Source organism: Pleurodeles waltl, chromosome 1_2, assembly GCF_031143425.1.
Source record: "Pleurodeles waltl isolate 20211129_DDA chromosome 1_2, aPleWal1.hap1.20221129, whole genome shotgun sequence".
Lineage (NCBI taxonomy): Eukaryota > Metazoa > Chordata > Amphibia > Caudata > Salamandridae > Pleurodeles > Pleurodeles waltl.
The window spans coordinates 1,340,441,726-1,340,467,999 of record NC_090437.1 but is presented as its reverse complement, the minus strand read 5'-3'; the positions used below and the strand labels follow the sequence as shown (position 1 = coordinate 1,340,467,999).

The window sequence follows — 26,274 nt, the reverse complement described above, 5'->3', positions numbered from 1 at the left end:
TCTGGGTGTCTGATCTTTTGGTTGTGTTGTGTCAACAGATCTGGCCTGTTGGGCAATTTGATGCAGGGTACTACTGATAGGTCTAGCAGCGTTGTTTACCAGGGTTGCCTTGCCCAAGTTGGTGCTATTAATATGAGTTTGAGTTTGTTTTGACTGAGTTTGTTTACCAGGTAAGGAAGGAGAGGGAGAGGAGGAAAAGCGTAAGCAAATATCCCTGACCAGTTCATCCATAGGGCATTGCCTTGGGACTGTTTGTGTGGGTATCTGGATGCGAAGTTTTGGCATTTTGCATTCTCCTTCGTCGCAAACAAGTCTATCTGAGGTGTTCCCCAGAGTTTGAAATAGGTGTTCAGAATTTGGGGGTGAATTTCCCATTCGTGGACCTGTTGGTGATCTCGAGAGAGATTGTCTGCGAGTTGATTTTGGATCCCTGGTATAAATTGTGCTATTAGGCGAATTTGGTTGTGAATTGCCCAACGCCAAATTTTTTGTGCTAGCAGGCTTAACTGCGTGGAGTGCGTCCCCCCTTGCTTGTTTAGATAATACATTGTTGTCATGTTGTCTGTCTTGACGAGAATGTATTTGTGAACTATTATTGGTTGGAAAGCTTTTAGTGCTTGAAAAACTGCTAGAAGTTCTAGGTGATTTATATGCAGTTTTGTTTGATGTACGTTCCATTGTCCTTGTATGCTGTGTTGATCGAGGTGTGCTCCCCACCCTGTCATGGAAGCATCTGTTGTTATTACGTATTGTGGCACTGGGTCTTGGAAAGGCCGCCCTTTGTTTAAATTTATGTTGTTCCACCACAGAAGCGAGAGGTAAGTTTGGCGGTCTATTAACACCAGATCTAGAAGATGACCCTGTGCTTGAGACCACTGTGATACTAGGCACTGTTGTAAGGGCCTCATGTGCAGTCTTGCGTTTGGGACAATGGCTATGCATGAAGACATTATGCCTAGGAGTTGTAATACCATCTTTGCTTGTATCTTTTGTGTTGGATACACGCGTTGTATGATGGTGTTGACATTTTGAATTCTTTGGGGACTTGGAGTGGCTACTCCTTTTGTTGTGTCTATTATGGCTCCTAGGTATTGTTGTACCTTGCACGGCAGAATGTTGGATTTTGTGAAGTTGACGGTGAACCCTAGTTTGAAGAGGGTTTGTATGATCTGATTTGTGTGATTTGAGCACTCTATTAACGAATGGGCCTTGATTAGCCAGTCGTCTAGATATGGGAACACATGTATTTGCTGCCTTCTGATGTGTGCAGCGACTACCGCTAGAAATTTGGTAAAGACTCTTGGTGCGGTTGTTAATCCGAAAGGCAGTACCTTGAATTGGTAATGTATTCCTTTGAATACAAACCTTAGGTATTTCCTGTGCGATGGGTGTATTGGTATATGGAAATACGCGTCCTTGAGGTCTAAAGTTGACATGTAGTCGTGTAGTTTTAGCAATGGTAATACTTCTTGTAGTGTGACCATGTGAAAATGGTCTGATTTGATGAATGTGTTCACTATTCTGAGGTCTAGGATTGGTCTCAGCGTTTTGTCCTTCTTTGGTATCAGAAAGTACAGTGAGTAAACTCCTGTGTTTATTTGTGTGTTTGGCACTAATTCGATTGCATTCTTTTGCAATAGTGCCTGCACTTCTATCTCCAGGAGATTGGAATGATGTTTTGTCAAATTTTGTGCTTTTGGTGGTATGTTTGGAGGGAATTGTAGAAATTCTATGCAATAACCATGTTGGATAATTGCTAGAACCCAAGTGTCTGTAGTGATTTCCTCCCATGCTTTGTAATAATGACTTATTCTTCCCCCCACTGGTGTTGTGTGGAGGGGATGAGTGACATGTGAGTCACTGCTTAGTAGTAGGGGTTTTGGGGCTTTGAAATTTTCCTCTATTCCTAGGGAATTGCCCTCCTCTATATTGTCCCCGAAAACCTCCTCTGTACTGTCCCTGGTAACTGGACGGTGTTGCCTGTGAGGTGCTGGCTTGTGTGCTCTGACCCCGAAACCCCCCTCTAAAGGGTGTTTTACGGAATGTGCTGTAATTCCCTCTGCTCTGCGGGGAGTAGAGTGCGCCCATGGCTTTAGCAGTGCCCGTGTCTTTTTTGAGTTTCTCAATCGCTGTGTCCACTTCTGGACCGAACAGTTCTTTTTCGTTAAAAGGCATATTGAGAACTGCTTGCTGAATCTCCGGTTTAAATCCAGACGTTCGGAGCCATGCATGCCTTCTGATAGTTACAGATGTATTAATTGTCCGTGCAGCTGTATCTGCAGCGTCCATGGAGGAGCGGATTTGGTTGTTGGAAATGGTCTGTCCCTCCTCAACCACTTGTTTTGCCCTATTTTGTAGGTCCTTGGGCAGATGGTCAATGAGATGTTGCATCTCATCCCAATGGGCTCTGTCATAGCGCGCAAGTAGTGCCTGGGAGTTAGCGATGCGCCACTGGTTTGCAGCTTGTGCTGCGACTCTCTTACCAGCTGCATCGAACTTGCGGCTTTCTTTATCTGGGGGTGGTGCATCTCCAGATGTGTGGGAGTTGGCCCTTTTCCTAGCTGCTCCTACAACGACAGAGTCTGGTGGCAGCTGTGTAGTGATGAAAGCCGGGTCTGTAGGAGGCGCCTTATACTTTTTTTCCACTCTTGGTGTGATTGCCCTACTTTTGACCGGCTCCTTAAAGATTTCCTTTGCGTGCCGGAGCATACCAGGGAGCATAGGCAGGCTTTGATAGGAGCTGTGGGTGGAGGAGAGTGTGTTGAATAAAAAGTCATCCTCGATCTGTTCTGAGTGGAGGCTTACATTGTGAAATTGTGCTGCTCTAGCCACCACTTGAGAATACGCAGTGCTGTCCTCTGGTGGAGATGGCTTCGTAGGGTATGCCTCCGGACTGTTATCTGACACTGGGGCGTCGTATAAGTCCCATGCGTCTTGATCTTGGTCACCCTGGCTCATAGTGGTGTGAGCTGGGGAATGTGATGGAGTTTGTGCTGGTGAGACGTTAATCACAGGTGGAGGAGAGGGTGGTGGGGTAACTTTTTTCACCACTTTTGTTTGTGGTGTTTGTTCAGTTTGGAACTCCAATCTTCTCTTTCTTCTAATAGGGGGAAGGGTGCTTATTTTTCCTGTCCCCTGCTGTATGAAAATACGCTTTTGCGTATGGTCTACATCAGTTGAGTGTAGCTCTTCCTCAAACCTATGCTTTTGCATTTGGGAGGTTAGCGAGTGCTCTTCTGTATAAGAGCCTGAAACTGGGTCGGTTGCAGTTTGTTTTGGCACCGAAACCCTGTCTGCATCTCTTTTCGGCTCCGAGGTGACTTTTTTCTTTTTCGGGGCCGAAACCTCTCGGCGTCGATCTTCTTCGGTGCCGCTGTCTCGGCGTCGAGCCGTGTCTACACCGGTATCTCGGTGTCGATGCTTGTCTCCAGCACTTTCTCGGTCCCGAGAAGGCTGCGTGCCAGTGTCTCGACCGGAGTAGGACGATCTCGGCACTGTTTGGGCCTTTTTCGGTGCCGACGGTCGGTCACCGAATTTATGGGTCGAGCCATGGCCTGGTGGCAGTGGGGTCCCCTGGGCCTTGTAAATCTTCTTCTGAGTGGTTTTCGACGTCTTACTCACGGTTTGTGTATCGTCGAATCCTTCGGAGTCCGATTCTTGGATCGAAAAGGTTACCTCCTCTTCTTGTTCCTCGAACTCCCGGTGGGCTGTCGGCGCGGACGCCATCTGAAGTCTTCTGGCTCGACGGTCTCGGAGTGTTTTTCGGGACCGGAACGCACGACAGGCCTCGCAGGTGTCTTCACTGTGCTCAGGTGACAGGCACAGGTTGCAGACCAAGTGTTGGTCTGTATAGGGGTATTTATTGTGGCATTTGGGACAGAAACAGAACGGGGTCCGTTCCATCGGCGTTCTTCTGCACGCGGTCGGGCCGACCAGGCCCCGACGGGGGATCGAAAAAATTACCCCGAAGGGCACCGGAGCTCTTCGATCTTAGACGCGGTGTTGAATCTAACTACGCCGATCCCGAACGCAACAATACCGACGAAAATCTTCCGAAATTAGCTATCTTTCCGTTCCGAAACTCGGAGCGACAGGAACACGTCCGAACCCGATGGCGGGAAAAAAAACAATCGAAGATGGAGTCGACGCCCATGCGCAATGGAGACAAAAGGAGGAGTCACTCGGTCCCGTGACTCGAAAGACTTCTTCGAAGAAAAACAACTTGTAACACTCCGGCCCAACAACAGATGGCGAGCTATGCAAAACATGCGTATCTACAGCGACAGATGCCATCGAACATGTGGTTTTCTCTTGACTTTCCTTCTGTGTTTTTTTCGTCAATGGTAAGGATGTCATTGACGGGAGTGTCGGTGGTGTCAGCAATGGTGTCGTCGACTGGTCTATCGTTGACGGGTCCCTCATCGATGGGTCTGCCGTCGGCAGGTCTATTGCTGATGGTCCAACGTCGCTAATTCCTTCGTCGACGGCGCACTCCTGTATATTCTAGCCAAAATTATTGTTGATGACAGCAGTGATGACATAACAATCATCGGAGACACCACAATGGTAAATGTCGATGTGGCTGTCATACTCATCGTGGATGCAGTCGTCAACGAGTATTTCATCAACGGTGCTCTTGTCCTCGAGGCCCTTTTTTCAGACTCCAAAGGGGATTTCTTCATTTTTGTTTTCGATGGTAAGGACTGTGAAGCATTTTGGAGGGTGCTTTCTTCATAGATGGAGTAGCAGGCTCTGAATGAACGTTTTCTAAGGCCTTGGGTTGACTTTATGAAGATGATGGATGATCTTCATGGCATTTCTCCTGCCCCGGTGAAAGATGTTTAGATTTTTAAGTGCCTTTTATGGTCATTCTGAGGTGCGTTTCTCATTAGGTTTAGGCCTTTTTAGAGAATGAGAGCCCTGTGAAGAAGCCTCACTCTCATCAGAAGAAGGGCAGTCCTTCGCTTTTTGTTTTTGCAGCCATAGTAATGGTCTGCCTTCTCTGGCCTTAAGAGTTTTATGAGTAAAGGTGCAACAGATTTTACAATCCCTTAACCTGTGATTCGGATGTAGACAATATATAGGCCTCTTGTGTAGCTCATCAATATGAAGTCTTTAATTTCCACAGGTGTCACAGGTTCTGAAAAGTCCTTTTTTGGTTGGTTGGGACATAATGTCCAGGGTAATCTGAAGATTTATCTTGTCAGTTCACTGAGAAAGAGTTGTAATTGAGCAGCGCTCAGAGAGACTACCTTCACACGACATGCAGTAGAAAATCTGAGGGAAACAGCCTCTGTTGGGAGTGTTCTAGAGGGGGCTGTCGCCTGATTGGTTGAGAGTTTAAGTTTGGTTCTTAAAAAAAAAAAAAAGAACATAGATAGGGTATATCAGTGACTAGAGTAGTTCACCTACTGCTAGATTAAAAGGTACCATGGGACTCCCACCTCGACACCGGGGATGATTCAAGCATGTGAATCTATGAAAGATCCATACTGTACAACAGGCTTCTACACACCTCATGCTATTAGCCAGGACTGTGCCACATATCAGCTGTAAAGGTTATGTTCAGACAGACGTGTAGCATAACTGGGAACACAGGTGAAACGATTAACATTTTCTGTACGGTTTTGAGGATGGTGTTTCAGTGCTGAGGATTTAATGGACCAGTGCAAGGTAATAGCGTGAAAGTGCGAAAGTAAAGACTAGCTTGAGAGAACCTGGCATCAGTACTTAAAACAAGGGCTAACAACATTCAAACAAAGTGGACAAGAACCATTAAACCAAGAGGTAATAAACAAAACAAAGCAATAGCACAATTAAGAAAAGGGAAGCAGCAGCAAAGGAATGACAAACTCAAAAACGCAGCAACAAAAAATAATAATTGGCATTAAGCATTAAGAGGACCCTCCTACACATCTACAAAATCTTACCATACACTTCAGTCTCACCTGCCTGGCTCCACGTGGCTCAATCAAGGATAGGCCAAACCTTCAGCATGTTCAGCAGAATATGATCTAAATCCAGAGGTCTCTTGCTCATAGCTCGAATCGTAGCTAAGTGGCCTAAGTACAATACAACAGAAATCTGTGCATAGCCTCGGACGGTCACAGGTTTCAATCACAATGCTTGCACTCAATGCCATCCTTCCAAGGTGTAAAATTATCAAGGAAATAAAAGCTAAATCAGAATTGTGCCTTACTGATGTTGCATCATCTTTTAGGTGCTACAGAAGACACCTCCCACTTATCTTAAATCCCAAATCTTCATCTGAGTACAGTGATGAATAATGCTTCATGTGGTCCTCTCGGCTTCGCATAGCTCACCTTGGTCCTGTCACCATCCATCCGTCGTACGTCTGATCAGCTGAGCCCGAGTTCTCAATCAGACCATCCCCATCAGTGTCAAACTTCTGCTCTGAATCCATCACAGCCTGCGATCAACATAAGGATATTGTTATCAGTACAGGGAAAGGTATATGTGAACAAGCCATCAACAAAGCCCACAAAGGAACATGGAATCCTCTAATGAGGATATACAGGACCGTTCTAATAAAACATATAACTGTATGGAAAGACATCAGACGCGTGCAGGAAGAAAGAGGGACATGATGGGTACAGAGATGGAAGGACATGTCTGCTTAAGTAGGGAAGTGTATGCAAAGATCACCAGAAAGGTTAAAAAACAGAGCAGGAAAACCTTCAAGGCCGTCATGAAGGACATATAGAAAGTGTTACAATGAGATGACATGAGTAGGGTGTTGAGCGGAAGAGCGATACTTTTAAAACTGATATTAATTAAATGGCTGCTTAGACACAGAGAACACTGCCCTTCTTGCTATTACGGAAATTTGCCTGTTTCAAAACGAAGGATATAACTGCACCTTGAATGCTGCTAGAACCATGGGCCAATTTTGATAAAGTTGATCACATCATCTTGACTGACCATTTCAGGGAGATTGGTTTGCAGAAGACGATCCTAGATTATTTTCAGCCCTTTCTGTCTAACAGTGCTCATCTTCCGACCCTTGTACCATGCCTCTCAGTGAAGGCGCAATTGGTTGAAGGGTTCCCCAATGTTTATCACTGTCTCTGCTGATCAGCATAGAAGAACAGTTTTAGCCCAAGGTATGTGGTGACAGTCACATCACCATCAGATCAGACCAGAAGTATTCAGAATGAAAGACAGCTAATCGCAAAAGAGAGATAAATTTCACTTTGGTGAAACTCAATGCAGATCTTCTGCTTTTTTGGGGGGGGGGGGGGGGGGGAATCACACGAGGAAGTAACACTTTGTGGTTCATGAAACTAGGACCCTCTTCAGTGGCCACCGGCAAAGCTAAGATACGGGGTATCACCATCAATATGGACTGCTCCCTTTCCACACAAGATAAGCCAGTCGTTTTTACCTGCTTTTAGCCTAGCACATGCTTAGAGATTTTCCACCATTCAAACTCCAAGAAAATCACTTGAAAGTAGAATCTGCCTTAGGCTTGTCACAACTAGATTACTGTAAAAGCACGTAAGTGGGGCTTTTATATTTTCCAATGAACCCATTTCAAGTCATTCAAAGTGTGGTGATTTCGCTTCTCTGATATTGCTGTTATTAGCATTGGGACCACACTGGTGTTTGTACTCTGTGAAAATTATAAGAACAACAACAACAATTCTGATCGGAGATTATCCTGATCAGTGTGCTAGTTTGATTGGATCCCCTTCAGCCTGGGATCCTAAGTGGTCAATGACGTATACCACAAATCAACTAGTGATCGGCGTGTCCCATTGTACAGCATAAACTCATCTAGATATAATCCACAACCTGCTGAAGGACCACACCATGAGCGGCACTGAGCGATGAGTGTCTGAAATCTACGGTATGAATTGTGAACAAGATCACTGGCATTATTACTTATTGAAAAGATGGATACAAACAAGCTAATCTGAGCAGGCACCACAGGTGCCTTTATGGTGTAGAGTGGGACACACGGATCACTCGTTGATTTGTGCTATACTGCATACACCTTCAAGCGTGACAAGAACAAGTCTGCTTAGAGAAAGGCATATGTCCAAGTAACAGAGGTCTGCAGGGATGTCCTAAAGAGGATGTACATGAAGGGACCATCTACTGAGAGAAGAGCACTATATATTAGAGAGACCAGACAGGTGCACTGCAGGAAGAAGAGCATCTTCAGAGATGACTGCATAGTTACAGGCATGCCAAGGAGGGAAGAGATGTCTTCAGAGATGGCATGTCTGCAGAGAGAAGTACTTACCACTGTCAGTAGAACAATATGTCTTTTTTATACCACATAATCTGTCATTAGTACAGCAGGGTGTCCTGGAACAGGCATGCAGAAGGAATCTGGTATATATCTTTAATGAATGTATGATCTGGTGTACACTTCTATAAGTGATCCAATCTCGTGCATGTCAAGGGCAGGTAGGAAATTACCAGTGTCTGTTTCGATCACTCACCTGGCAGACCGGCCACATGTCCCTCAGGTAGGTCTCATTCTTGGTGAGGTAGTAATCTCTGTAAACCTGGAGAACAAACTTCAAGTTCAGATCCCTCCAGTTCGCTGTGTCATGGATCAGGTACGCGTTCAGTCTCTCCCAGGGCTCATCATCTGAAAACACAAATAGGCACAATGCTCAAGCCGCTCTGCTGTGAACCAACTAGCCATTGTAAGTCCTAGCTAGCATCTGTCTGCTTTTATATAACAGGAAGATCTGCATACCCGAAGTCTGGACAGAAGGCCTCCAAGTGTGGTCACAGTGGAGATCTCCAACCAGTGCTCCTTGGAGTAAAGCTTCGAGTGAAGAGAAGTCTTGGTTCACTTCTGAACACCTCATAAATAAGAGTCTTCACTCTCTCTACAGCTTAGCTCTGAAGACACTCAATATAGCCTTGCGACATTAATCATTTTCCAACAGCCGCATGGTGCAGTGTGCCTCGCCTCACGGTACCCTGCACCCTTTTTTTAATCTGGCTTATAGTACTCCACTACATGCATCCCACAAAGACCGCTTCAGAGCGTGGATCCAGAGAGCTACACACCAAACTTTCATTAGCATGCAGAAGCAGTTGACGCAGGTGCAGGTGGCCAAATTCCCATTGCAACACAATCGTATTTTCAAGCGCCCGAGCTTGCTGGAAAGACAATGGTAAGTTTCACCACATTTTTGCTCCTTGAACTACAACTGTTCTCCCTTCCAGCATAGCCTCATGAAGTACTGGGGAATTGTACTGTGGTAAGAAAAAACATCCCAGCACGTTTTGATAACAATAAGGTTAAAGTCACTTGCTCTGGCTTTGTGCCACTTATTAAGGATGCCCACATCTTTCCCAGGACTTCTCTACTCAATGTTTCAGTTTCGATCTTGACTGCAGGGATGGTCTTCCCTTTGCCACCTTTGTTCATGCACCTGATAATAACCTCCTAAAACTGACCTCACGTGTGATGCGCTCCTACGTACGTGTTATGTATCCATGCATATATCTATGAAGTATTATGCAACAGGATATGTAATCTAAGGCTGCACTGGTAGCTAAAAAGTCTTATGGCAGGCCTATGCCTACTTTAGATAACAATGGTTGCTTTGCTATTAATTTAGATCTCAGGTTGACACCATTGAATGCATTTATGTTCTAACACAAAGTTCATTCTGGACATTAGCACATGCAGAAATACAGTAAAATGCAGAAATACTGAAGGCCCCTAGGATGATCACTGGTACAAGAAAATTTGATAGAATAATTCCCAGACTCAAATGTCTAAAATGTCTTACTCTTACTCCGCTACTGCAAGACTGCATGCCTCACATAGGAGTCTCTACGTCTAAATTCTCCCAAACAACTAGAACTAGCCGGAAAGAGCAGGACACTAAGAAGCTCAGACTCTCTGTTTTAAGAAACAGAGTTTCAAAAAGACTCTACCATCAAACACACCTTTTCAGTGAATGACCCAAGTGTGTCGTAAGCTCTCTTATATGATGTAATTCATGGACTAATTTGGCTTTACAAAATTGTTTTAATGTCTGACATAAGTTAAATGAACTACGTTGACATGCTTTATTCTTGTTTTCCAGTGTACTGTACCAATCACTGCCTTTCAAACTCTCTACTGTATAGGGCGCCATCACCTATACAGTTACTATAGAAAAGCAAGTTTATCATCTTTGGCAATGCTCTTTCTGGTGGTCCGAAGGCCGGTAACTTGTTCTTCTGATGGATACTCCTAATCGCAGGTCCCTTTCCAAACCTTCACCTCCCAAAGGTGGAGGGTTTGGGAAGCGGAGTTCGACCAGAAGGTTATGCAGGATGGAATGGGCAAAAATGGCTTCCCGCCAGGCCAGACTGTCAAGGTAATAGTGTCTCGTAAGCGTGGGCACCAACAGCTACTTTGCAGCCTGGAAAGTTACCTTCTGAGGTTTCTTCTTGTCCACAGTGAAGTGGGATTTGACGCAAGGACTATCGACCTTCACAGAGTCCTTTTCTGCACTGCCTATCCTCCAGAAAACCCCACAAAGCTCTGGTTCGCCAGCAATGGCCCTTTCTGGGGTCAATATTAAAAAACTCAGTACCATTTTAGGGTTCAGCCGATGACGTACCTCTGCCTTCGAGTGATGAGGTAAAGCAAAAAACAGTGACAGCGTGATTGACTGGCCTTCATTTTAGTAGAAATAAAGCCTTGGTGCTCAGCACCAATTTGTCCAGGAAGAGCGTGGTGCAGGCAGATTTACCAAAAACCACCTGGAGCTCACTGATGAGACAGCAATGAGGAAAACAGTTCTGATTGCAAGAGAAGTAAGCAGTAGCTGTATATTGGCTTGATGAGCGCGCATGTGTGGAACGTTGAAACTAAATTCAAAACCCATTGTGGCATTACAAACGATGCCACAGAAAGAGCATTTGAGTCACACCTTTCATAAAAATATCACAACAGGCGACCTGAATAAAGATGGTTGGACAGGTTATCAAAAAAGGGAGCAGCAACTAATAATCTGGTACAGTGCCTACTGACTAGGGAAAGAATAAACAAAACATTGGCACTATACCAGCCACGCATTTCTCCTATCGCATTGCGCAAGTGAACTCCGTGGAGGGACATCTGACCTCAATGATAAGTACCACCGCTGCAGCTGGCAAGCTGAACGCATTTGCTTAACTGCTCATTGCTCAATCTCACGCATGAAGATTTAGATTGTGGAGAGCTGGTTGCAGGATCCTGCCTTGTTGCTAGGACAGCAGGCCCTCCAGAAGTGGCAGCCAGATCGGAGGGTAAATGATTAGGTGCTCTGGGAACCAGACTGTTCTGGGTCAGTCCAGGACACTAAGGATGATGTAGCCCGATCAATCACGATTCTCCTTAGAACTGTAGACAGGAGAGGTAGCGGTGAATACAGAAGCCCTGTGTGTCACCTGAGTCTCACCTCTGGTAGAATACATCTCCTAGTGAATGCCCTGAGGGAAACTTCAATGCGCAAAAGTTTGATACTGTTTTTTCCATGAGGTGAATATATCTAGCCAAGGCGCACCCCACTGACAGACGATTTCCTGTGCCAGCCCGGGTAGGAGACACCACTCGTAACCTACTAGGTGACCTTTGCTCAGCACTTGCACTGGTGTTCAGGGACCCCTGCTATTGGTTGGTAACAAGAAAGATGTTCTGCTGATTCAGCCACTTCCTGAGAAAGAGGGCCTCCTGACAGAACTTAGGGTTATGTTCTCTGCAAGGACCTACATCAACTTCCTGCTGATGGATGGCAAGAAAGCTTCAAGGGAAGAAGGACAGCCAGGTGTTCCAAAAGAGTGAGGGCAAGCTGGCTCTCTGCTGGTGACCAGAGGCTTCTGACTGAATCTTTCCCAGGTGGCGCTACAAACCCTGCAGTGACATCTCTTGGTGGGGGAAGAGAGTAGGGTGGTCTTTGGAGGGGGGAAGGGAGGAGAGCAGCCTTCCGCAGGTTAGGTGCCATCTACCATCACAAATACCCAGATATCGCCTGCAAGATCTGAATTGAGTTGGAGAAGTGGCTCTGGTGCTGTAACTACTGGGATACGCAGTTCCACTTCAGTACCGGTATGTCACGTAGTGTTCGGAAAGCAGAAGATGCACGAGGCCAGGATAATGAAAACCCTCAGAGTAATCCTGAAGAGACCTTAGAAACATAAAGATCATACCATGAATGCCTTGGGACTTGCTGCATTGAACACCACTGTGTCCAGGAAAGGAATCATCTGAGTGGCACACAGTTGGACATTTGCCCATTAATGGTAAAACACCAAAGATGTCAGGAGTTGGGCCATCATCCAGAGGTTATCTGTGATTGGCTGTGGCGTACCTGTCTTTAGCAACAACTTTTCATGCTAAGGGAAGACATATATCCCCGGCTGTCGAGGACAGGCAGCAGCATCTGCCCTGACTTTTATGAACACCCCAAGGGCTAAAGTAAGGATGGAGAGGAGCACCGCAAACTGGAAGTTTTTGACTCCATTTGAAACTGCAGGTAACATGTATGGGAGTGCAGGACGGGTGAATAGAAATAGTTGCCTGCAAGTTACAAAACAGAGAGAATCTGTGGCAAAGGGAGCACTTTGAATTTATTTTTCCTCAGAAAGGTATTCAAAGGTTGGAGGTAGCTCCAATATAGGTTGAGGCCTCCATCTTTTTTCAGAACGAGGAAGTAGCTTAAGTAGGGCCTCTCTTCTTCCTCAGAGACTGGCATTGCTTTATGGTGCCCTTGGTAAGGAGAATACTGACTTCCTGCATCAAGACTTCAGAGCGATCCTCAAAGTCACACTGGTGTGGGGTGGGGGAGGGGATAATAGTATAGCAAGTAAATCAACTGCAAGGCTTTGGGCAAGGAAATCAATTGCAGATCATTGCCTCTTTGAATAATCTGCAAGACCCACCTGTCTGACGTGATGGCTTTCCAGCCTGGGGAGGAAATGCAACCTCCAACAGCTTAACAAGTGCCTGTGAGGGAAAACTAAAGTTTCTTGGTAGGGGCTGCAGCAGGAGAGAAGGGTTTAGAGGACTGCTACACCTGCTGGTGCTAAAAGCCGTGGCTACTGCCACATCCTCTATCCCAAAAGGGCTTGGTCTGCTGTAGCTGCACAGGTTGGGATAGCTGGCGCTGAGTGTAAGCTCGCTCCCTGAAATGGTCCCTAAAGTTTCAATGATGCTGGTGGAACAGCTGAGGTGAATCCAAAGATCATGCTGTGGCGTAACTGTCTTAAATCGTTCTAGCTCTAAATCAGCCTGCTCTCCAAATAACCTAGACCTATCGAAGGATGCCTTCATGGTTTCCGAAAACCTGGCTGGTCTCATCCAGGCATGACATCTAAGCACAACCATAGCTCAACAGCTTCAGTTTGTAGTGTCCAGGTCAGTATGCAGAACATACCCATCCTATAATGTTTGGACAAATGAGGTCCTGCGGTCCTCCAGGATGGTTGTCAAGATCCCTCAGATGATGTCCTATAAACCATGGGTTTACCAACCCAAGAGGCATAATGAGTTCATGGATCTAAGGGCTAAGCTAGCTGAGGCGGCATTTTCTTTCAAAAGCATCATTTTATTTTGACTCTATATCTGGAGATCTGGTAGGAAAAGAATTTAGATTCTCCGTACTTGTTGATGCCTTGACAATCAGGCTTCCCATGCTGGATGTTTTGTCAGGAAATCTGGTTTACTTTGGGCTGGTTTGAATCCCCTAGCCACAGGCAGACTAAATGAAGTACCAGAATAAGACTTAGCCCATATCGCTATCAGGGTGTGAGTAAAGGCATGCCTGAAGGCAACAGCGGCTCATGAAAGGCTGGCCTTGGCTGAAGAAATTCAGTTAGTAAACTTGCATTTGTTTCAATACCAGGCAATTTTAAGTCTAGGACTTCAGCTGCCCTTCGTACCTTCACTTGAAAAGAAGTACGGTCTTCCGTTGGTGTCACACGTGGAGAGGCTAGATCCGTTTTAGGGGATGTATCTAGCCCATCGGCATTTTGCAGGTCTAAGTATAAGCCATCATCAGTATAATGAAGGGCAAGTAAATTGTGTCATCAGTGTCATGAGGGCCATCATGCATGTCCTGATTCGCATCAGACTCATAGCAGAGGAGGGCCTCTAGCCTTTAATAGTAGTGGCTTTGTGGCAGAAGCATAGAAATTGTATCTGGATTGCTTCTAGTGCCTTTGTTATGTCGTGTTGTGACATATGGCTACAAAGGGCTGACGTTTGTTTGGAGTGTGAGATCAGCACACAAATTAGATCTAAGGCGGCATGCCAGCGGAGGCACCACCAGCACAGATGGGACTGGCGTGGATACCTGGACCAAAGTGAAACCTTAACTGGCATCGGTACTTCCAGTAACCGGTCCCAAGGGGGTATCAGGTGGACCCACTGGCAGAAGTCTGACTGGGGGATCCCGGAGGTGCTGTGGGTCTGAAAGATACAGCAGAGGGAACTAGAAGCACACTGAAAATTTGCAGCATTCCATCTTTGAAAGGTATCTAATGTGTGGTTGATGACGCGGGAAATCCGGGGAGTTTTGCGACCAACTGTAGGAGTGGGTCTGATTCAGATGCCACCAAAGGTACTAGAGTTTAGTTTGTGCCCTTACAATGGAATTCAAATGGAGGGACATGGTCAAGTTCCGCTTGTTTTTTGTGTTACAACTTAGACATGAACTTACTAGAAAGCTTCTACCATGAGATTCACTTTTCACAGGAGAGTCATGGTTCGGGCAGGCCCCACTTCTTGGAATGGGAGAGGGATTGTGCTTCGACTGAAACCTCCTTGCCTTCCCCTCCCAGACCACCTTGGGGTGGATAAAGAACACTTATTGCACAACTTTTATTGGAGACCAGAGTCCAGGAATCATAAACCGATGTAGTGCAGGTCCCTGACCAAAATCTTTTTCTTCCAGTCTCAGTACGCTGTTAATCCTGTAATTTCTGGAGGGGGAATTTTCCCTAATATGCTTTGGCGTTATCGGAGGTTTTGAGCAGAACTCTGGATCTGTGTTGAATTGGACAGAAAGAAACACTGATATCAGCGCACAAGGGTGGTGCTTAATATGCAGCTTCGCTCCTTCACTTCCAGGGTGCTAAAGAGACACAGCGAACTGCAAACAATAGCCAACGGTGTTTGGGAGCATGGCTGAAAAACTTTTCTAAGTCCAGTTTGGCACCAGTGAATATTTTAAAAGGTCAGCAGTCTGCAGTTAGAAGCAACCATCAGACCAGTAGTGCTATAACAAGAGCTATGAATAAATAACACCAAATATGTAACAAATATGAGATATCTAACTGTGTGCTCTCTCAGATTTGAAGTACTGCTTAGTCTTTTTACAGAGTTCTAATGAGAGCCATACATTTGTTTAAGTATTTCCCATGGCCTTCTGCTACATAGCCAGTTTTTCCTCACTTCTTTGGCCAGTCTACCGACAAACCATCTAGGTCTTGAATTGCAAAAATAAACCACAGAATTGCAAGAACATTCTGAGGCTTAGACTGGAAGCATTATTTGGACATTTAAGAGTGGATAGGGTAAGTCACACTTCATTCATTTTATCATGAGCCTTTCCAAACCAAGGGACGCCTCTGCTCTGCACGATGTGGGTGGTTAATTCTGACAGATACATTCGCTTTGAAGCGGAGGGAGCTGGACTGGCTAGCAGTGGGGGACACAGGGAGAACAGAAGAGCTCCTCTGCACTAGAGCTCTCCTGTGTTAACTTGGACTTTGAAGCACAAAGCATTTGGAAGAAGCCGAGGAGTACTACACAGAGGAATTACATCACTCTGGAGCATAAGTAGCACTGTCAGCACCAGCCCCCACCGCCTTACAGCAAGCAGTGTGTAGATTCATTTCACAGACATCTAAAACTTGGCTGCGTCAATGGCTGTTTCTTTATGCTTAGAGTGAGCTGAACCAAAAGGGGAGGGAACACTCTTTAGGGATCTATACGAGGCTCGGCATGCTTGTCATGGAGGGATTTTAGGTGTTTGTAGGAAGTTGGCTCTGTATGTGCTATTTCAAAGTAAGGAATAGCATGCACAGAGTCCAAGGGTTCCCCTTAGAGGTAAAATAGTGGTAAAAATAGATAATACTAATGCTCTATTTTGTGGTAGTGTGGTCGAGCAGTAGGCTTATCCAAGGAGTAGTGTTAAGCATTTGTTGTACATACACATAGACAATAAATGAGGTACACACACTCAGAGACAAATCCAGCCAATAGGTTTTGTTATAGAAAAATATATTTTCTTAGTTTATTTTAAGAACCACAGGTTCAAATTTAACATGTAATATCTTGTTTGAAAGGTATTGCAGGTAAGTACATTAGGAACTTTGAATCATTTCAATTGCATGTATACTCTTCAAGTTATTCACAAATAGCTACTTTAAAAGTGGACACAGTGCAATTTTCACAGTTCCTGGGGGAGGTAAGTTTTTGTTAGTTTTACCAGGTAAGTACGACACTTACAGGGTTCAGTTCTTGGTCCAAGGTAGCCCACCGTTGGGGGTTCAGAGCACCCCCAAAGGTACCACACCAGCAGCTCAGGGCCGGTCAGGTGCAGAGTTCAAAGTGGTGCCCAAAACGCATAGGCTTCAATGGAGAGAAGGGGGGTGCCCCGGTTCCAGTCTGCCAGCAGGTAAGTACCCGCGTCTTCGGAGGGCAGACCAGGGGGGTTTTTTGTAGGGCACCGGGGGGGACACAAGCCCACACAGAAATTTCACCCTCAGCGGCGCGGGGGCGGCCGGGTGCAGTGTTAGAACAAGCGTCGGTTCGTAATGGAAGTCAATGAGAGATCAAGGGATCTCTTCAGCGCTGCAGGCAGGCAAGGGGGGGCTTCCTCGGGGAAACCTCCACTTGGGCAAGGGAGAGGGACTCCTGGGGGTCACTTCTGCAGTGAAAGTCCGGTCCTTCAGGTCCTGGGGGCTGCGGGTGCAGGGTCTTTTCCAGGCGTCGGGACTTAGGTTTCAGAGAGTCGCGGTCAGGGGAAGCCTCGGGATTCCCTCTGCAGGCGGCTCTGTGGGGGCTCAGGGGGGACAGGTTTTGGTACTCACAGTCGTAGAGTAGTCCGGGGGTCCTCCCTGAGGTGTTGGTTCTCCACCAGCCGAGTCGGGGTCGCCGGGTGCAGTGGTGCAAGTCTCACGCTTCTTGCGGGGAGATTGCACGGTTCTTTAAAGCTGCTCCTTTGGATAAAGTTGCAGTCTTTTTGGAGCAGGTCCGCTGTCCTCGGGAGTTTCTTGTCGTCGTCGAAGCAGGGCAGTCTTCAGAGGATTCAGAGGTCGCTGGTCCCTTTGGAAGGCGTCGCTGGAGCAGAGTTCTTTGGAAGGCAGGAGACAGGCCGGTGAGTTTCTGGAGCCAAGGCAGTTGTTGTCTTCTGGTCTTCCTCTGCAGGGGTTTTCAGCTAGGCAGTCCTTCTTCTTGTTGTTGCAGGAATCTGATTTTCTAGGGTTCAGGGTAGCCCTTAAATACTAAATTTAAGGGCGTGTTTAGGTCTGGGGGGTTAGTAGCCAATGGCTACTAGCCCTGAGGGTGGGTACACCCTCTTTGTGCCTCCTCCCAAGGGGAGGGGGTCACAATCCTAACCCTATTGGGGGAATCCTCCATCTGCAAGATGGAGGATTTCTAAAAGTTAGAGTCACCTCAGCTCAGGACACCTTAGGGGCTGTCCTGACTGGCCAGTGACTCCTCCTTGTTATTCTCATTATTTCCTCCGGCCTTGCCGCCAAAAGTGGGGGCCGGGCCGGAGGGGGCGGGCAACTCCACTAGCTGGAGTGTCCTGCGGTGCTGTGACAAAGGGGTGAGCCTTTGAGGCTCACCGCCAGGTGTTACAGCTCCTGCCTGGGGGAGGTGTTAGCATCTCCACCCAGTGCAGGCTTTGTTACTGGCCTCAGAGTGACAAAGGCACTCTCCCCATGGGGCCAGCAACATGTCTCTAGTGTGGCAGGCTGCTGGAACTAGTCAGCCTACACAGACAGTCGGTTAAGTTTCAGGGGGCACCTCTAAGGTGCCCTCTGGGGTGTATTTTGCAATAAAATGTACACTGGCATCAGTGTGCATTTATTGTGCTGAGAAGTTTGATACCAAACTTCCCAGTTTTCAGTGTAGCCATTATGGTGCTGTGGAGTTCGTGTTTGACAAACTCCCAGACCATATACTCTTATGGCTACCCTGCACTTACAATGTCTAAGGTTTTGTTTAGACACTGTAGGGGTACCATGCTCATGCACTGGTACCCTCACCTATGGTATAGTGCACCCTGCCTTAGGGCTGTAAGGCCTGCTAGAGGGGTGACTGACCTATACTTGCATAGGCAGTGAGAGGCTGGTATGGCACCCTGAGGGGAGTGCCATGTCGACTTACTCGTTTTGTTCTCACTAGCACACACAAGCTGGCAAGCAGTGTGTCTGTGCTGAGTGAGAGGTATCCAGGGTGGCATAAGACATGCTGCAGCCCTTAGAGACCTTCCTTGGCATCAGGGCCCTTGGTACTAGAAGTACCAGTTACAAGGGACTTATCTGGATGCCAGGGTCTGCCAATTGTGGATACAAAAGTACAGGTTAGGGAAAGAACACTGGTGCTGGGGCCTGGTTAGCAGGCCTCAGCACACTTTCAATTGTAAACATAGCATCAGCAAAGGCAAAAAGTCAGGGGGCAACCATGCCAAGGAGGCATTTCCTTACACAACCCCCCCCCCCAAACGAAAGAGGATGAGACTAACCTTTCCCAAGAGAGTCTTCATTTTCTAAGTGGAAGAACCTGGAAAGGCCATCTGCATTGGCATGGGCAGTCCCAGGTCTGTGTTCCACTATAAAGTCCATTCCCTGTAGGGAGATTGACCACCTCAACAGTTTTGGATTTTCACCTTTCATTTGCATCAGCCATTTGAGAGGTCTGTGGTCAGTTTGAACTAGGAAGTGAGTCCCAAAGAGGTATGGTCTCAGCTTCTTCAGGGACCAAACCACAGCAAAGGCCTCCCTCTCAATGGCACTCCAACGCTGCTCCCTGGGGAGTAACCTCCTGCTAATGAAAGCAACAGGCTGGTCAAGGCCATCATCATTTGTTTGGGACAAAACTGCCCCTATACCATGTTCAGAGGCATCTGTCTGCACAATGAACTGCTTAGAATAATCTGGAGCTTTTAGAACTGGTGCTGAGCACATTGCTTGTTTCAGGGTGTCAAAGGCCTGTTGGCATTCTACAGTCCAGTTCACTTTCTTGGGCATTTTCTTGGAGGTGAGTTCAGCGAGGGCTGTCACAATGGATCCATATCCCTTCACAAACCTCCTGTAATACCCAGTCAAGCCAAGGAATGCCCTGACTTGAGTCTGGGTTTTTGGAGCTACCCAGTCCAGAATAGTCTGGATCTTGGGTTGGAGTGGCTGAACTTGGCCTCCACCTACAAGGTGGCCCAAGTAAACCACAGTTCCCTGCCCTATCTGGCATTTGGATGCCTTGATAGAGAGGCCTGCAGATTGCAGAGCCTTCATAACCTTCTTCAGGTGGACCAGGTGATCCTGCCAGGTGGAGCTAAAGACAGCAATATCATCAAGATAAGCTGTGCTAAAGGACTCCAAACCAGCAAGGACTTGATTCACCAACCTTTGGAAGGTGGCAGGGGCATTCTTTAAACCAAAGGGCATAACAGTAAACTGATAATGCCCATCAGGTGTGGAGAATGCTGTTTTCTCTTTTGCTCCGGGTGCCATTTTTATTTGCCAGTACCCTGCTGTCAAGTCAAAGGTACTTAAGAATTTGGCAGCACCTAATTTGTCTATGAGCTCATCAGCTCTAGGAATTGGATGGGCGTCTGTCTTGGTGACAGAGTTGAGCCCTCTGTAGTCCACGCAAAACCTCATCTCTTTCTTTCCATCTTTGGTGTGAGGTTTGGGGACTAAGACCACTGGGCTAGCCCAGGGGCTGTCAGAGCGCTCAATTACTCCCAATTCCAGCATCTTGTGGACTTCCACCTTGATGCTTTCCTTAACATGGTCAGACTGTCTAAAAATTTTGTTTTTGACAGGCATGCTGTCTCCTGTGTCCACATCATGGGTACACAGGTGTGTCTGACCAGGGGTTAGGGAGAAGAGTTCAGGAAACTGTTGTAGGACTCTCCTACAATCAGCTTGCTGTTGGCCAGAGAGGGTGTCTGAGTAGATCACTCCATCTACTGAGCCATCTTTTGGGTCTGATGACAGAAGATCAGGGAGAGGTTCACTCTCTGCCTCCTGATCCTCATCTGTTACCATCAACAGATTCACATCAGCCCTGTCATGGAAGAGCTTAAGGCGGTTCACATGGATCACCCTCTTGGGGCTCCTGCTTGTGCCCAGGTCCACCAGGTAGGTGACCTGACTCTTCCTTTCTAGCACTGGGTAAGGGCCACTCCATTTGTCCTGAAGTGCCCTGGGAGCCACAGGCTCCAGAACCCAGACTTCCTGCCCTGGTTGGAACTCCACCAATGCAGCCTTTTGGTCATACCAAAACTTCTGGAGCTGTTGGCTGGCCTCAAGGTTTTTGCTTGCCTTTTCCATGTACTCTGCCATTCTAGAGCGAAGGCCAAGTACATAGTCCACTATGTCCTGTTTAGGCTCATGAAGAGGTCGCTCCCAGCCTTCTTTAACAAGAGCAAGTGGTCCCCTTACAGGGTGACCAAACAGAAGTTCAAAGGGTGAGAATCCTACTCCCTTCTGTGGCACCTCTCTGTAAGCGAAAAGCAGACATGGCAAGAGGACATCCCATCTCCTTTTGAGCTTTTCTGGGAGCCCCATGATCATGCCTTTTAATGTCTTGTTGAATCTCTCAACCAAGCCATTAGTTTGTGGATGGTATGGTGTAGTGAATTTGTAAGTCACTCCACACTCATTCCACATGTGTTTTAGGTATGCTGACATGAAGTTGGTACCTCTGTCAGACACCACCTCCTTAGGGAAACCCACTCTGGTAAAGATACCAATGAGGGCCTTGGCTACTGCAGGGGCAGTAGTCGACCTAAGGGGAATAGCTTCAGGATACCTAGTAGCATGATCCACTACTACTAGGATATACATATTTACTGAGGCTGTGGGAGGTTCTAGTGGACCAACTATGTCCACACCCACTCTTTCAAAGGGGACCCCCACCACTGGAAGTGGAATGAGGGGGGCCTTTGGGTGCCCACCTGTCTTACCACTGGCTTGACAGGTGGGGCAGGAGAGGCAAAACTCCTTAACCTTGTGGGACATATTGGGCCAGTAGAAGTGAATGACTAACCTCTCCCACGTCTTGGTTTGTCCCAAATGCCCAGCAAGGGGAATATCATGGGCTAAGGTCAGAATAAACTCTCTGAACGACTGAGGCACTACCACTCTCCTAGTGGCACCAGGTTTGGGGTCTCTGGCCTCAGTGTACAGGAGTCCATCTTCCCAATAGACCCTATGTGTTCAATTTTTCCTGCCCTTGGACTCTTCAGCAGCTTGATGCCTAAGGCCTTCAAGAGATGGACAGGTTTCTTGTCCCTTACACAGCTCCTCCCTTGAGGGTCCCCCTGGGCCTAAGAGCTCAACCTGATAAGGTTCAAGCTCCAAAGGCTCAGTTCCCTCAGAGGGCAGAACTTCTTCCTGAGAAGAGAGGTTCTCTTTTTCTGACTGTGTTGCAGTTGGTTTCCCAACTGACTTTCCTTTTCTCTTGGTAGGCTGGGTCTTTCTTCCAGACTCCAGCTCTACTTTTTCACCCTGTGCCTTGCATTGTGCTCTTGTTTTTACACACACCAGTTCAGGGATACCCAGCATGGCTGCATGGGTTTTTAGTTCTACCTCAGCCCATGCTGAGGACTCCAGGTCATTTCCAAGCAGACAGTCTACTGGGATGTTTGAGGAGACCACCACCTGTTTCAGGCCATTGACCACTCCCCATTCTAAAGTTACCATTGCCATGGGATGTGCTTCAGTCTGATTGTCAGCGTTGGTGACTGTATAGGTTTTTCCAGTCAGGTATTGGCCAGGGGAAACCAGTTTCTCTGTCACCATGGTGACACTGGCACCTGTATCCCTCAGGCCTTCTACACTTGTCCCATTAATAAAGAGCTGCTGCCTGTATTTTTGCATGTTAGGCGGCCAGGCAGCTAGTGTGGCTAAATCCACCCCACCCTCAGAGACTAGAGTAGCTTCAGTGTGGACCCTGATTTGCTCTGGGCACACTGTTGATCCCACTTGGAGACTAGCCATTCCAGTGTTACCTGGATTGGAGTTTGGAGTGGAACCTTTCTTGGGACAGGCCTTGTCTCCAGTTTGGTGTCCAGGCTGATTACAGCTACGACACCAGGCCTTTTTGGGATCAAAGTTTTTACCCTTGTACCCAGGATTGTTTTGTGAAGAGGCTCTGGGCCCACCCTCCTGTGCAGGTTTTTGGGGGCCTGTAGAAGACTCTTTACTATTTTTATTTTTGGCTGTCTCACCACCTTTCCCCTGGGGAGGTTTTGTGACCCCTTTCTTTTGGTCACCCCCTGTGGAAGTTTTGGACACCCTTGTCTTGACCCAATGGTCCGCCTTCTTTCCCAATTCTTGGGGAGAAATTGGTCCTAGGTCTACCAGATGCTGATGCAGTTTATCATTGAAACAATTACTTAACAGGTGTTCTTTCACAAATAAATTGTACAGCCCATCATAATTACTTACACCGCTGCCTTGAATCCAACCATCTAGTGTTTTTACTGAGTAGTCTACAAAGTCAACCCAGGTCTGGCTCGAGGATTTTTGAGCCCCCCTGAATCTAATCCTATACTCCTCAGTGGAGAATCCAAAGCCCTCAATCAGGGTACCCTTCATGAGGTCATAAGATTCTGCATCTTTTCCAGAGAGTGTGAGGAGTCTATCCCTGCACTTTCCTGTGAACATTTCCCAAAGGAGAGCACCCCAGTGAGATCTGTTCACTTTTCTGGTTACACAAGCCCTCTCAAAAGCTGTGAACCATTTGGTGATGTCATCACCATCTTCATATTTAGTTACAATCCCTTTGGGGATTTTCAACATGTCAGGAGAATCTCTGACCCTATTTATGTTGCTGCCACCATTGATGGGTCCTAGGCCCATCTCTTGTCTTTCCCTTTCTATGGCTAGGATCTGTCTTTCCAAAGCCAATCTTTTGGCCATCCTGGCTAACTGGATGTCCTCTTCACTGGAGTAATCCTCAGTGATTTCAGAGTTGTTGGTCCCTCCTGTGAGGGAACCTGCATCTCTGACTATTATTTGTGGAGTCAGGGCTTGAGAAGCCCTGTTCTCCCTAAGTAGGACTGGAGGGGGGGAATTTCCCTCCAAGTCACTATCTTCATCCTCTGTGTTGCCATCCTCAGAGGGGTTGGCCTTTTCAAACTCTGCCAAGAGCTCCTGGAGCTGTACTTTGGTAGGTTTGGAGCCCATTGCTATTTTCTTTAGTTTACAGAGTGACCTTAGCTCTCTCATCTGTAGATGGAGGTAAGGTGTGGTGTCGAGTTCCACCATATTCACATCTGTGCTAGACATTATGCTTCTAAAAGTTGGAATACTTTTTAAGAAACTAAAACTGGTTCTAGAATCTAATTCAAACTTTTAACAAACTTTTAAACTCTAAAAGAAATGCTAACAGGGACTAACACAAGGCCCTAGCAGGACTTTAAAGAATTTAGAAAACTTTTCAAATTGCAAAAATCAATTTCTAATGACAATTTTGGAATTTGTCGTGTGATCAGGTATTGGCTGAGTAGTCCAGCAAATGCAAAGTCTTGTACCCCACCGCTGATCCACCAATGTAGGAAGTTGGCTCTGTATGTGCTATTTCAAAGTAAGGAATAGCATGCACAGAGTCCAAGGGTTCCCCTTAGAGGTAAAATAGTGGTAAAAATAGATAATACTAATGCTCTATTTTGTGGTAGTGTGGTCGAGCAGTAGGCTTATCCAAGGAGTAGTGTTAAGCATTTGTTGTACATACACATAGACAATAAATGAGGTACACACACTCAGAGACAAATCCAGCCAATAGGTTTTGTTATAGAAAAATATATTTTCTTAGTTTATTTTAAGAACCACAGGTTCAAATTTAACATGTAATATCTTGTTTGAAAGGTATTGCAGGTAAGTACATTAGGAACTTTGAATCATTTCAATTGCATGTATACTCTTCAAGTTATTCACAAATAGCTACTTTAAAAGTGGACACAGTGCAATTTTCACAGTTCCTGGGGGAGGTAAGTTTTTGTTAGTTTTACCAGGTAAGTACGACACTTACAGGGTTCAGTTCTTGGTCCAAGGTAGCCCACCGTTGGGGGTTCAGAGCACCCCCAAAGTTACCACACCAGCAGCTCAGGGCCGGTCAGGTGCAGAGTTCACAGTGGTGCCCAAAACGCATAGGCTTCAATGGAGAGAAGGGGGGTGCCCCGGTTCCAGTCTGCCAGCAGGTAAGTACCCGCGTCTTCGGAGGGCAGACCAGGGGGGTTTTGTAGGGCACCGGGGGGGACACAAGCCCACACAGAAATTTCACCCTCAGCGGCGCGGGGGCGGCCGGGTGCAGTGTTAGAACAAGCGTCGGGTTCGTAATGGAAGTCAATGAGAGATCAAGGGATCTCTTCAGCGCTGCAGGCAGGCAAGGGGGGGCTTCCTCGGGGAAACCTCCACTTGGGCAAGGGAGAGGGACTCCTGGGGGTCACTTCTGCAGTGAAAGTCCGGTCCTTCAGGTCCTGGGGGCTGCGGGTGCAGGGTCTTTTCCAGGCGTCGGGACTTAGGTTTCAGAGAGTCGCGGTCAGGGGAAGCCTCGGGATTCCCTCTGCAGGCGGCGCTGTGGGGGCTCAGGGGGGACAGGTTTTGGTACTCACAGTCGTAGAGTAGTCCGGGGGTCCTCCCTGAGGTGTTGGTTCTCCACCAGCCGAGTCGGGGTCGCCGGGTGCAGTGGTGCAAGTCTCACGCTTCTTGCGGGGAGATTGCACGGTTCTTTAAAGCTGCTCCTTTGGATAAAGTTGCAGTCTTTTTGGAGCAGGTCCGCTGTCCTCGGGAGTTTCTTGTCGTCGTCGAAGCAGGGCAGTCCTCAGAGGATTCAGAGGTCGCTGGTCCCTTTGGAAGGCGTCGCTGGAGCAGAGTTCTTTGGAAGGCAGGAGACAGGCCGGTGAGTTTCTGGAGCCAAGGCAGTTGTTGTCTTCTGGTCTTCCTCTGCAGGGGTTTTCAGCTAGGCAGTCCTTCTTCTTGTTGTTGCAGGAATCTGATTTTCTAGGGTTCAGGGTAGCCCTTAAATACTAAATTTAAGGGCGTGTTTAGGTCTGGGGGGTTAGTAGCCAATGGCTACTAGCCCTGAGGGTGGGTACACCCTCTTTGTGCCTCCTCCCAAGGGGAGGGGGTCACAATCCTAACCCTATTGGGGGAATCCTCCATCTGCAAGATGGAGGATTTCTAAAAGTTAGAGTCACCTCAGCTCAGGACACCTTAGGGGCTGTCCTGACTGGCCAGTGACTCCTCCTTGTTATTCTCATTATTTCCTCCGGCCTTGCCGCCAAAAGTGGGGGCCGGAGGGGGCGGGCAACTCCACTAGCTGGAGTGTCCTGCGGTGCTGTGACAAAGGGGTGAGCCTTTGAGGCTCACCGCCAGGTGTTACAGCTCCTGCCTGGGGGAGGTGTTAGCATCTCCACCCAGTGCAGGCTTTGTTACTGGCCTCAGAGTGACAAAGGCACTCTCCCCATGGGGCCAGCAACATGTCTCTAGTGTGGCAGGCTGCTGGAACTAGTCAGCCTACACAGACAGTCGGTTAAGTTTCAGGGGGCACCTCTAAGGTGCCCTCTGGGGTGTATTTTGCAATAAAATGTACACTGGCATCAGTGTGCATTTATTGTGCTGAGAAGTTTGATACCAAACTTCCCAGTTTTCAGTGTAGCCATTATGGTGCTGTGGAGTTCGTGTTTGACAAACTCCCAGACCATATACTCTTATGGCTACCCTGCACTTACAATGTCTAAGGTTTTGTTTAGACACTGTAGGGGTACCATGCTCATGCACTGGTACCCTCACCTATGGTATAGTGCACCCTGCCTTAGGGCTGTAAGGCCTGCTAGAGGGGTGACTGACCTATACTTGCATAGGCAGTGAGAGGCTGGCATGGCACCCTGAGGGGAGTGCCATGTCGACTTACTCGTTTTGTTCTCACTAGCACACACAAGCTGGCAAGCAGTGTGTCTGTGCTGAGTGAGAGGTCTCCAGGGTGGCATAAGACATGCTGCAGCCCTTAGAGACCTTCCTTGGCATCAGGGCCCTTGGTACTAGAAGTACCAGTTA

At 47.3% G+C, this 26,274-nt stretch overlaps 1 protein-coding gene across 3 annotated transcripts in view; it reads right to left on the bottom strand.

Moving 5' to 3' along the window:
• GBA2 (glucosylceramidase beta 2) overlaps positions 1-26,274 on the bottom strand; it is a 167,649-nt gene that overhangs the window by 27,579 nt on the left and 113,796 nt on the right. For all 3 annotated transcript variants that reach the window (XM_069205700.1, XM_069205699.1, XM_069205701.1), the window contains 2 exons: positions 8,472-8,623; positions 6,324-6,430 (listed from right to left, as the gene is read on the bottom strand). In XM_069205700.1, the coding sequence (XP_069061801.1) occupies positions 6,324-6,430; positions 8,472-8,623 (259 nt within the window). The remainder of the gene's footprint in view (positions 1-6,323; positions 6,431-8,471; positions 8,624-26,274) is intronic.